Source organism: Chiloscyllium plagiosum, chromosome 1, assembly GCF_004010195.1.
Source record: "Chiloscyllium plagiosum isolate BGI_BamShark_2017 chromosome 1, ASM401019v2, whole genome shotgun sequence".
Taxonomy (NCBI): domain Eukaryota; kingdom Metazoa; phylum Chordata; class Chondrichthyes; order Orectolobiformes; family Hemiscylliidae; genus Chiloscyllium; species Chiloscyllium plagiosum.
The window spans coordinates 10,380,726-10,394,265 of NC_057710.1; the positions used below are offsets into that span (position 1 = coordinate 10,380,726).

General features: G+C 43.8%; 1 protein-coding gene across 1 annotated transcript; it reads left to right on the forward strand.

Moving 5' to 3' along the window:
* The first annotated feature begins 497 nt into the window (after positions 1 to 497).
* On the forward strand, positions 498 to 12,949 carry LOC122552626 (N-acetyllactosaminide beta-1,3-N-acetylglucosaminyltransferase 4-like). Its single transcript, XM_043695444.1, has 2 exons — positions 498 to 526; positions 10,256 to 12,949. Exon 2 carries the CDS (start codon positions 10,264 to 10,266, stop codon positions 11,419 to 11,421), a length of 1,158 nt encoding a protein of 385 aa, XP_043551379.1. The 5' UTR covers positions 498 to 526; positions 10,256 to 10,263; the 3' UTR covers positions 11,422 to 12,949.
* The last annotated feature ends 591 nt before the right edge of the window (positions 12,950 to 13,540 follow it).

The following is a 13,540-nucleotide window of genomic DNA, read 5'->3' on the forward strand; positions in this document are numbered from 1 at the left end:
GATGCGCCGCAGTGTTTGAAGCTCAGATTCCAGATCATCAACTCTGAGCCGGAGTTATTCCAGCAACCAACACTTGCTGCAGATGTGGTCACTGCCATTCACAATGGGATCAACCAGCTCCCACATCATACAGCTACAGCACACCACCTGCCCAGCCATCTCTGCTTAGTTAATTACTTTATTACTTTGTACAGGTTTGAGTTAAAATACTTTCTGATACCTCTCTGCTATAGTCTTTTTCTAAAAACCAATTAATAGATAAACAAAAAGAAGTAATTTTTTTAACCAGACACTGATAAAGAAATAGAAAATCCTTACCCTAAAAAAACCCAGAGTACTTAATAAGGGGGTTAGGGGAGGAGGGCGGGTGGGAGACACTACGGTTGTAGAGTCTCAGGTTTAGCCGCCTTCCTGGTTTATATACTCACTGCTTTCCTTCCCAGCTGCCCCTCTGGTCGTCGTCACTTCCCCCTGCTGCTCCCGCTCTTTCTGTGAAGAGAAAAAAAAACACCGCTGCCCGCTACCGGTAAGTAATTTTAAAACAAACTGTCTTACCTTAGCTGTAGCCTTCCGGGTTCATTTAAACTCAGCTGCTGCTCGCTGTTTACCTATTATTTACTTATCTTTGCTTCTTAACTCTGTGATCTGCCTGTATTGCTCGCAAGACAAAGTTTTTTATTGTGTCTCGGTACATGTGACAATAAATTCAATTCAATTCAATTCAATTCAGTTCAATTCAGTCCATGCCAGACACAAACCACTGCCTGCTCCTCACCCATATCCCCCCCAACCTTTCCTATTCACGTATCTATCCAAATGTCTTTTCCCATGTTTAACATGAAGCCATGACACTTCATGGAGGTCCAGAGTCAATGTTAAGGACTCCCAGAGCAGCTCCCTCCTGACTGTATACAACTGTGTCATCACCTCTGCTGGGTCTGTCCTGCCAATCGGACCGGACATACCCAGGGATGGTGTTGGTGGTGTCTGGGACATTATCTGTGAGGCATTTTCTGATAGGTTATTGAGTTTGTTAAGAAGCAGCAGTTTAGACATGCTCCATTTGATAATCAGATAAACGAAGCATACAACTCAGTTCTGAGGAAGGATCAATCGACCCAAAATGTTAACTCTGATTTCTCTCCACAGTTGCTGTCAGACCTGCTGAGTTTTTCCAACAATTTCTGTTTTTGTCTCTGATATCCAGCATCCACAGATCATTTGGTTTTTTGTAGACTGATAATTGTTGACATTAGTTCAATGGGCATTTTGACTTCTGTGTTTTGTGTAATTCCTCGCTTTGTTTTCATATGCGTGAATTTTAGAAAGTTAATTCCTGCTGTAATAGCTTTTAAATGAAGTCTAATGCTACACAGTGAATGCTCAGAAAACACAGCTTGCAATGGACCCAATATTCAGCAGGTCTAATTGTTACCACTTTCCTCCTTTCCCCCAGGAAAAATATGTTAAGTCTAATAAGTTTCTATCATCGGTGAATAAGTTTTAATTAGTGTTTGGATCATTTGCAAATAGTCCACTGAGAGCTGTTTTAATCACTTATTGGTTTATTAAAAAGAGTAGATCAGAAACTGATTTGGACTAACCACATAAACGCAATGGTTACTAGAGCATGTCGAAGATTGGGAATACTGCAGTGAGCAACTCACCTTCTAACTCCATTTTCTACAAAGCACAAGTCAGGAGTATAATGGAATACTCCCAACATGCCTGCGTTAACGAAGTTTGAACAACACTCAAGAAGCTCAACACCATCCAAGTCAAAGAAAACCATGTTACTGGCAACCCATCCATCATTTTAAGCATTCACTGTTATCACCATTAATGTCCAGCCCTTTTAGACCAGAGGTAGGGACACAACCACTGTGCTGCAAAAGCTCTCACAGGGAACCACTTCTTAGATATGTGCTACAGTTAACATCGTCTCCTCTTTTGGGTGGCACTGTGGCACAGTGGTTAGCACTGCTGCCTCACAGGGCTAGAGACCCGGGTTCAATTCCTGCCTCAGGCAACTGTCTGTTTGGAGTTTGCACATTCTCTCCGTGTCTGCGTGGGTTTCCTCCAGGTGCTCCAGTTTCCTCTCACAGTCCAAAATTGTGGAGGTTAGGTGAATTGGCCACGCTAAATTGCCCGTATTGTTAGGTGAAGGGGTAAATGTAGGGGAATGGGTCTGGGTAGGTTGCTCTTCGGAGGGTCAGTGTGGACTTGTTGGGCCGAAGGGCCTGTTTCCACGATGTAGGGAATCTAATCTAATCTTAATGATACCTGGAGCATTCCTGTATCTACATTCAATTAGCTCAGCATTTGCAATGTAAATGTGTACCACCTGTAAAGAGAGTTTTGTTGTCACCTTTGAGCTTCATGAGTTGATTAAAACTTGTCCTGGAGGTATTCTATAATGTGCCTGAAAAGGTTGATTAAAAATAATTTCTGTTGCTTCCAAAAAGACTCTCTTAGTATTTTAAAATACTGCATAATGCACAACAGACCCCGCGTCCAAATCTCCACAATGCTTCTACCGAAAGGACAGGGTCTTTGTGGTGCAGTGGTATTGAATCTAGATCCAGGTTACATTCCACCATGAGGATGTGATGGACACAGAGGTGCTCACATGGCACATTAAAAGCAAAACAATTTCAGTGACCTGCAAGATGCCTCCTTGCAATTTGCCAAGGCTCTGTCAGCATCATCTGCCAAAACAGTGATCTCAGTTGGAAAAACAAATAAGGGCAACAAATGCATGCGTTTGTAGAATTTTATTGTGCAAAAGTTGATGACATTTCATCGATGAAGGACGTCCTGAGGTCATGCAATCGTGACCATGAGAAATAGGAACGTGAGTAGGCCATTTGGCCCCTCAAGCCTGCTCCATCATTTAATAGGATCATGACTGATCTGTCATTCCTCATTTCCACTTTTGTGCCATTTCCCCATAACCCCTGCTTCCCCAGAGTGATTGAGAATCTATTTATCTCAGCCTTAAATATACACAAGGACTCTGCCTCCACGGCTCTCTGTAGCAAGGAGTTCCAAAGACTCTCAACTCTCTGAGAGAAAAAAAATTCCTACTCAGTCTTAAATTGGCACCCCTTTGTTCTGAGACTATGCCCTCTGGTTTTAGACTGTCTCATAAGGAGAAACTTAAAAAAACATTGTACGTAAGTGCAAGTCCTCCTTTTGTAAAGTGAAATGCATGTCATTTGTAAGCAATGTATCTTGAAAAATTATTTTTGCAATGCACAGATGATTTGATTAAGTTTGAGGGGCCTTTAAATTGCTGCACAATAAAATTTAAACGGGCTGATCTTTGCGTAGCTCTGGAGCATAAAGAGATCTTGCTTCTCCTTTTACTCAGAGTGTAACTTGACTACGTCTCGCCAGAATAACTTTCTTTTTAAAACAATATTAACCATCACCTCTAACCTGATATTCATATCAGCACTAAGACTGCACTTTTCACCTCAGTAACGTCATTCACTCTCACCCCTGCCTGAACCCATCTGAAGCAGTAACCCTCCTCCATTCCTTTGTTACCTCAAGATACAACTATTTTAAATAACACTGCACTCTCATGATCTATCCTTGTTAAACTTGAGGGCATTCAAACCCTGCTAATACATATCTAAATTCACTGAAAATACGGATCCTCCTATCACCCCTGTGCGTGTGATGTACCTTGACTCCTGGCCAAGGAAATAATAATTCTTATCTTTAGTTTCACATTCTGGTGACCTGGCCTCTCCCTGTCTTTGTAACCACACTGAGCCAGTAAGTTCAGTGCTCCTATTACACATCCATAATTTTATTCTCTCCACTCTTGTGGCTCTGCCTTCATAGAATCACACAGTACAGTAAAGGCCATTTCGCCCATCAAGTCTGCACTCGCAAAACTATTCTAGTTATACATTTGTCACACTTTCCAGTTCATGGCTCTTAGCCCTGAATGTTATGAAACTTCAAGTACTTATCCACCTCTTTTACGGGTAGTGAGGTTTCCCACCTCATCTTCCCTCCCAGATAGTGCATTCCACACCCCAACATCCTCTGGGAGAAAACGTTTTTCCTCAAATCGCCTCTAAATTTCCTGCCTTTCGTCTAAACATTATGACACTTTGTTATTGACCCTTCAACTAAAGGGAGCACCTGCTTTCTTTCCACCCAGTCCATGCCCCCTTATAATTTTATACGCATCTACCATGTCTCCTCTCAGCCTTCTTTGTTCTAAAGAAAGCAACCCGAGCTCACCCAGCCTGACTGTGGTGACTGTTGAAGCTTTTCATTGTAGTTTATGCTATTATTCACAGGGAAATGCAAGTAACAAAAAATAAATAAGTTGTTAAATCACCTCCTGGTGAATCACCTCTGCATCCTCTCCAGCGTGCTGTGACCAGAATGGCACATGGTATTCCAGCTGTGGCCTAACCTTGTGGTGCCCCGCAAGGCTGTGTACTCAGCCCCTTGCTATATTCCTTGTACACTCAAGACTGTGACCGAATTCTGCTCTAACTCCATTTATGAATTTGCTGATGACACCACCGTAGTGGGTGGAATCTCAAACAACCAGACAAGAGATAGACAGTTTGGTGTCACAGTGTGAAAGCTACAATCTCTCCCTCAATGTCAGCAAATAGAAGGAATTGATCATCAATGTCAGGAAGTGGAGTGGAGGACATGCCCCTGTCTGTATCAATGGTGTTGACATAGGGGTGGTCGGCTGTCCTGGTCCATCCGCGTCGACATTACAATCAAGAAAGCACACCAACGCCTCTACTTTGTCAGGAGGCTAAGGATATTCAGCATGTCCACAATGTCACTTACCAATTTTTATACATGCACCATAGAATGCATCCTATCCAGATGCATCAGAGCTTGTTGTTGCAACCGTTCTTTCCAAGACAGCAAGAAACTACAGAGAGTTGTGAACACAGCCCAGTCCATCACACAAACCAGCCTCCCATCCACTGATTCCATCTATATTTCCGCTGCCTCGGGAAAGCAGCCAACATCATCAAAGACCCCTCCCGCCTCTGGTTATACTCTCTTCCATGCCCTTTTGTTGGGCAGAAGATACAAAAGTTTGAAAGCACGCACCAACAGATTTAAGAACTTCTTCACTGGTGTTATAGAGTTATAAGCACAGGAATAGACTCTTCAGTCCATGCCAGACATAAGCCCAAACTAGGCAAAAGTGGATACTGCAGATGCTGGAGATTAGAGTGGTGCTGGAAAAGCACAGCAGGTCAGATAGCATCTGAAGAGCAGGAAAATCAACATTTTGGGCAAAATCCCTTTATCAGGAAAGCCCTGATGAAGGGCTTTTTGTCAGAAACATCGATTTTCCTGCTCCTCGGATGCTGCCTGACCTGCTGTGCTTTTCCAGCACCACTCTAATCTTGACTACAATCCCAAACTAAAGTAGTCCCAGCTGCCTGCTCCTGGCCCATATCCCTTCAAACATTTCCTATTCATGTACTTAGCCAAATGTCTTTTCAGCATTGTAATTGTACCCATATCCACCACTTCCTCAGGAAGTTCATTTCAGATACAAACCACCCTCTGTGTAAAAAAGCTGCCCCTCGTTTCTTTTTTAAATCTCTCTCCTCTCACTTTAAATATGTGTTCCCTAGTCTTGAAATCCCCCATCCTAGGGAAAAGACAACCACCAGCAACCCTATCTAAACTCTTCTTGATTTTATAAACTTCTATAAGGTCACCTCCCGACCTCCTACGCTCCAGTGAAAAAAGTCCCACCCTATTGAGCCTTTCCCTTTTAACTGATACCTTCCATAACCAACAGCATCCAGGTGAACTTCTTCTAAAGTGCAGCTTATTAATATCCTTCCCTATAATTGGGCAACCAGAACTGGACACAGTGTTCCAAAACAGGCCTCACCAATGTGCAGTACATCATTAACATGATGTCCCAACTCCTACACACAAAGGACTGAGCAATGAAGGCAAGCATGCTAAATGCCTGTTTAACCACCCTTCTATATGTGATGCCATCTTCAAAGAATTATGTATCTGAACGCCTACGTCCATCTACTCTACAACACTTTCCAAGGCCCTGCCATTAATTGCATAAGTCTGACCACGTATGAACGGACCTCTTATATTTTACAATTGATCGTTCTCTTCACCTTTTCTGTAGCTGTGAGACTAAATTCTGCAATCTATTCTGATGTAATTATGTCTGACTAGCACATAAAACACTTTTCACTATATCTCATTGCATGTGACAATAATAAATCAAATTAAAATCAAATCTAAGTCTTTCTCTCTCTCTCTCATTGCTGCAATGTTTAGAGTCATAGAGAGCATGGAAACAGACTCTTCAGTCCAACTTGTCTATGCTGACCAAATAACTATATTAATCTAGTCCCATTTGCCAGCATTTGGCCTATATCGCTCTAAACCCTTCCTATTCATATACCCAACCAGATGCCTTTTAAATGTTGTTATTGTACCAGCCTCCACCATTTCATCATTCTGTAAACGCAGTTTCCACTGTGTGAAATAGATCCCATTTAAGTCTTTTCCCTCTCACCTTAAACCTATGCCCTCTAATTTTACACACCCTTACCCTGGGGAAAAGACCTTGCCTTATCAATACCCCTCATGATTTTATAAACCTCTATCAGGTCACCCCTCAGCCTCCAACACTCCAGGGAAAACAGCCCCAGCCTATTTAGCCTCTCCCTATAGCACAAACCCTCCAACCCTGGCAACATCTTTTTAAATCTTTGCTGAGCCCTTTCAAGTTTCACAATATCCTTCCTATACGAGGGGAGACCAGAATTGCACATAGTATTCCAAAAGTGGCCTAACCAATGTCCTGTACAGCACAACTCCTATATTCAGTGCACTTAAATGCCACTTGACATTTAATGGCATTACCATCACTGAATCCCTGACTATCATTATCCTGGAGATTACCATTGACCAGAAACTGAACTGGACAAGCCGTACAAAGTTCTGAGAAAGGTCACTTGACCTGAAATGTTCACTCTGATTTCTGTCCATAAATGCTGCCAGACTTGCTAACCTTTTCTGATTTTGTTAGCCTTATAAATATAGTGGCTACAGGAGCGGGTCAGCTCCTGCAGCAAGTAACTCAACTCCAGACTCCATTAAGCCTCTAAAAGCACAAGGCAGGAGTGTGATGGACTATCCCCCACTTGCCTGAATGAGTGCTACTCCAATAACACTCAGGAAATACACCATCTCGGGCAGAGCAGGCCACTTGATTAGCACTCCTCCTGTCTCCAACATTCACTCCATCCACAAATAAAAACTAAAGTACTGCAGATGCTGGAAATCAGAAACAAAAGCAGAAATTGCTGGAAAAAATTAGTTGGTCAGGCAGTATCTGTAGAGAGAAAGCAGAGTCAGCATTTCAGATCTGGTAACTCTTCCTCAGAATGGTCCCCAGTAGCAGCTATTGATTCTCCCAAGCTGAGCTTCATCCACTCCTTTGTCTGCCCATCTCTTTTTCTCTCTCTCCAAGCTCCACCTACTGTTTACTCCTCACCCCTTCCACCACATTATTTTTTAGATTAGATTACTTACAGTGTGGAAACAGGTCCTTCGGCCCAACAAGTCCATACCGACCCACCGAAGCGCAACCCACCCATACACCTACATTTATCCCTTCACCTAACACTACGGGCAATTTAGCATGGCCAATTCACCTCACCTGCACATCTTTGTGATCTGTAGGAGGAAACCGGAGCACCCGGAGGAAACCCACGCAGACACGGGGAGAACGTGCAAACTCCACACAGTCAGTCACCTGAGGCGGGAATTGAACCCGGGTCTCTGGCGCTGTGAGGCAGCAGTGCTAACCACTGTGCCACAGTGCCGCCCACATCTTCAATACATATACCAATCTTTTCTTAGCTACCATTAGTTCTGAAGAAGGTGTACCTACACTGCATGGCGTACAATGTTTCACGAAGGCAGCTCACTGCCACTTGCTCCAGGGCATTTAGAAATACACAATAAATGGCCAGGGTTAGTGACGCCCACATCCCGTGAATGAATAAAATAAAAAATTGTGATAGTCAATTAATACTGGTCTTGTCAGCACATCATCAGAGAATCAATTGTAAATATATTTTATGAAGATTAGTCATACAATCCCTACAGTGTGGGAACAGCCCCTTCTGCCCAACAAGTCCACACTGACCCTCTGAGGCGCAACCTACCCAGACCCACTCCCCTACCCCACATTTACCCCAACTACCTAACCTACACATTCCTGGACATCCCAACAAGTCCACACTGACCCTGTGAAGCACAACCCACCCAGACACAGTCTCCTACCCTACATTTACCCCAGCTACCTAATCTACACATCCCTGGACACTATGGGTAATTTAGCATGGCCAATTCACCTAACCTGCACATCTTTGGACTCTGGGAGGAAACCAGAGCACCCGGAGGAAACCCACGCAGACACGGGGAGAACGTGCAAACTCCACACAGACAGTCACCCGAGGCTGGAATCAAACCCGGTCCCTGGTGCTAAGAGGTAGCAGTGCTAACCACTGGGCCACTGTGCCACCCATTTTTACACATGAATAAAGTTAATCACTCCATTTTATTTATGCATCCAAAGTGATTGTCAAGTCTTCTTTCTTCACCATCGAACTGTTTGTTAAACATTCTGACATTTTTCTTTTCTTACAGCCACTGATGTAGAAACCTAAAGAGTTGTAAACAGAGAATGTACACATAAACACAGTGGCTGCAAGAGCAGATCAGAGGCTAGGCATACTGCAGTGAATAACTCACCTCCTGACTACTGAAAGTCTGCCCACCATCAAGGGACAAATCAGGAGTGTGATGGAATACTCCCCACTTGCCCAGATGGGTGCAGCTCCAACAACACTCAAGAAGCTTGACACTACCCAGGACAAAGCTCTCGCTTGATTGGCATTACATCCACTCCCCTCACCACTGATACTCAGTAGCAGCAGTGTGTATTATCTACAAGATGCACTGCAGAAATTAGCAAAGATCCTCAGACAGCACCTTCCAACCCCATGAGCACTTCCATCTGGAAGGACAAGGGCAGCAGATATGTGGGAAAATACCACCACCTTCAAGTTGCCCTCCAAGCCACTCACCACCCTGCCTTGGAAATATATTCCTTCACTGTCACTGGGTCAAAATCTTGGAATTCCTTCCTTAGTTGTGGGTCAACCCACAGCAGGTGGATGCAACAGTTTAAGAATGAAGCTCACCATCACCTACTCAAGAGCAACTATGGACAGGCAATAAATGCTGGCCCAGTCAACGATGCTTATATTCCATAAATGGATAAAAAGATGAAAGCTTCCAGTATCTAGTGGTGAACTGTAATGAAACCAAACCTGAGGTTCATGTTTGAAGCAGAGCAGGGAGTATCTATCCCATTGAGGCCCTGAAACATAGTGAATCATGACATTTGAATGAATTAAAGTATTTGAAGAAATAGATTATAGAAATCAGTTGACTACAAAGTAGAATTGAAGGTTATGAAGAAAACTTCATTTCTCATGATGTTCCACATATTAGAGATCAAAATAGTGAATTAATTGCATTTGTTTTGAGGTGGATTATATTCAAACACAATAGTTTGCATTTGATTCTGTACAGTGATCTTTGATGGGCCAAATGGCCTTTACTATTGAAGGTTCTATTGAAATCAAATGGAAATTGCTGAAGAAACTCAGCGGGCTTGACCAGCTGTGGAGAAAAAACCTTTTTTTTCATTCCCAAGATGAGGGTGAAACTTACCAGGTTAGTATCCATTGCCCATCCCTAACTGAGAGGATAGTTGGGTGTCAACCACGTTGCAATGGGTCTAGATCCACATGTAGGCCAGACCTGGCAAGGATAGCAGATTTCCTTTCCTGAAGGATATTAGCAAACCAGATGGGCTTTTCCGCCAATCAATGATTACCATGGTCATCAGTAGACTTTTCATTCCAGATTTGCTTTTTAATTATTTCATTTAAACTCCACCACCTGCTATGGTAGGATTTGAACTCAGGCCCTCAGTAGTTTACCTGAGTCTAGTGATAACACTACCATGCAATTGCCTCCCCTAAGCATTTTCAGTCCAATATGCCTTCTGCAGTTTTGGAAGAACCCTAACTCAGAAATCAATACCTATTGCTTTTCATAATCCCCAACCATAATGTCTTCTTATGAATAAACTTTCAAGTTGTATCTTTTCTCCCCTCTCAAGCTGCAGTTATGACCGTCGCTGTGTTGACACGTGGAATGAAAGGCATCCTGATATTTTCAGTTGTGGTCATAGTTGGTTTCACTTTATACAACCCGGTGATCATCACGAAGAAGAAAGTAGAGATCCTGTCGTACCTCGACAAGTTCATGTGGCGTTCCAAGGTTCCGCCAGCTGCAATAAATTCCAGTAACGTGACTCAGGCTGAGGCGCGCATTGATCAGCCCAGAGCAGAGCCAACTCCAGGCCCCTGCCATCCCAACCTGGCTTACAACAGTCTGACCTCCAAGCTCAAGCCAATCTACAAGGACTTCATGATGTACCGACACTGCAGGGAGTTCCCGCTCCTGTGCAGGGCTGCCAGCTGTGATGGAGAACACACCTTCCTGCTATTGGCAATTAAGTCGCTGGCAGAGCATGCAGACCGGCGGGCATCTATCCGCAGCACATGGGGGCAGGAGCGGATTGTTGGAGGGGCAGTGGTGCGCCGCGTCTTTCTCCTGGGCCTCACAGAGAGTCAGATCCGCTCTCAGGCTGTGCAGGCCTTGGTTGACCATGAGAGCAAGCAATACAACGACATCATCCAATGGGGCTTTCGTGAGTCCTTCTTCAATGTCACACTGAAGGAGACCCTTTTCTGGAAGTGGTTCTCCCAGGACTGCCGGTCCGTGAAGTTTGTCTTCAAGGGTGACGACGATGTGTTTGTTAACGTGGACAATGTTGTGGAATATTTAAAGGAATACAATCCTTCCCATGATCTTTATGTCGGGGATGTCTTCCAAAACTGGTACCCGACAAGAGCAGAGCATAGCAAGTACTTCATCCCACTTTTTCTATACGGCCAAAAACCTTACCCTCCCTATGCTGGCGGGGGTGGTTACCTGTTGTCTGGAACGTCAATCTTCAAACTACACAAGGCCGCTGAGGATGAGGAGCTCTTTCCCATTGATGATGCTTTTGTGGGAATATGTGCACAGAGGGCCAAAATTGAAGTGATTGCTCACAGGGGCTTCCGTACTTATGGGAATATTCCATACGACCCATGCATTTACCGAGGATTAATGGTTGTTCACCGAGTGATGCCCAATGAATTATGGTTGATCTGGAGCTTGCTAAAGATTAACAGGAAGCCGTGCAGTCAGTTTACAAGAGTTTCAGTTAAACCATGAAGAAATGGCTCTATCTGTGCCATTAACTATCTGAAAGCAATACCCAATCCTTTGGATTCAAGCAGAAGACATTAAAGACAATTCAAAGTTCTGCTGTTCTCTGAATCCTTCCCACACACCACTGAAATGTTCTGAATGTTGATCTTGCTGAGGATAGCTAATTGGACACCAATCAGCAACTCTGGGAATGTGTAGCCCAAGGCCTGACACTTGGCATTTGTCTTTTGGGGCAAGATGCACACCTGTCAGCTCTAGCTGCCCTGTTTGTCAAAGAGCAAAGGATCCCTCCTGGTATCTTGGCCAATGCTAATCCCTCACTCAACAGGATTTCAACAGGTTATTTGGTACTGCTTTTAACATCTCCTTGCTGTGAGCAATTTCTCAAGATTACAGGAGGCACTACACTTCCTGCGGCTGTGTGCGGGCACTCAGAGATTGTGAAAGGATGTCCTCATGTTCTTTCTAATTAACTTCTAAAACTAAACATCGGCGCCATTATACTTGTTGAGATCCTGAGGTTTTTTTTTAAATAATCACGTTGTATTACCTCAGAAATTTTGAAGGGTTGTTCTCCTCCACTATTTCCCATGGGATCTGAGCATCGCTGACGTGTCTAGTAGTTCCCCTTGAATGGCTTCCTCAGCCTTTGCAGAAGGCAGTTAAGATTCAGCCACATTGGTGTGGGTTTGGAGTCACGTTCAGACCAGGCTGAGAAAGTATGGCAGATTTCCTCCTCCAAAGGGAACCAAATGCATTCTAACAAAAATTGACAGCATTTTATTCCGGAAGGATGTTGCAACACCAGGAGGCTGGTAGATATATGGAAAGTGCTACCTGAGAGGGTAGTGGAGGCAGTACTCTTACAACATTTAAGAAGCATCTGGATGAGAACTTAAAATGCAAGGGCATAGGAGCTATGGCCCAAGTGCAGGTAAATGGGATTGGTATCGTTTGGAAGTAGAGTGAAGAACTGCAGACAATGGAGATCTGAAACAAAAACAGAAATTGTTGGCGAAACTCAGCAGGTCCGGCAGCATCCGTGGGAAGAAAACAGAGTTAATGTCTTGATTCCGGCGACTCTATGTCAGAACTGCTGAATCCAGGACTACTGAGTTTTTGCCAGAAGTTTCTGTTTTTGTTAGTGCAGTTTAGTGTTTATTGATCGGCATAGACAGGGTAGGCCGAAAGGCCTGTTTCTAGACTCCATGACTCGCTGACACATTTCAATAAGGCTTTTGCACATCCCTTTCACATCACACTGAAGGAGATGATTTTCTGTAAGTGGTTTACAGGCATTGTATATGTGAGCTTTCAAAATGTATCTGATAAAACACTGCACAACAGATTTTCTCTCAAAGTAGAAACACATGGGATTAAAGGGATGTTGCTAATCCGGGAATATACAGTAGTAAGCGAAGTGTTAGGTAACAGTCACAGTGAGGTGGAGACAGTGGGATTCCAAGGCATAGGTTCAGGGTGAGAGGGGAAAGATATAAAAGAGACCTAAGAGGGAACTTTTTCACACAGAGGGTGGTACGTGTATGGAATGAGCTGTCAGAGGATGTGGTGAAGGCTGGTACAATTGCAACATTTAAAAGGCATTTGGATGGGTATATGAATAGGAAAGGTTTGGAGGTTTATGGGCCGGGTGCTGGCAGGTGGGACTAGATTGGGTTGGGATATCTGGTCGGCATTGGGTTGGACCGAAGGATCTGTTTCCATGATGTACATCTCTATGACTCTATGACAGAACAGTGCAGCACATGAGTAGGCCCTTCAGCCCACTGTGTCTGCACCGACCATGATGCCTTTCTAACCAAATGCCATCTGCCCGCATGTGGCCCTTCTCCTTCTCTTCTTTGCCTGTGTCTATTTAAATGCCTCTTACTTATTACTATTGTATCAGCTTCTACCACCAACCTTGGCAGTATTTTCCAGCCATCCACATCCCTTTGTGTAAGGAAACTTTACTTGCACATCTCCCTAAACTGCCACTCCACCTTACATCTGTGGCCTCTAGTATTTGACATTATCTTCTGGAAGAAACGTTCTGACCATTCACACTATCCATAACTCTTATGGTTTTATAAACTTCTATCAGGTTGCCCCTCAGCCTCCA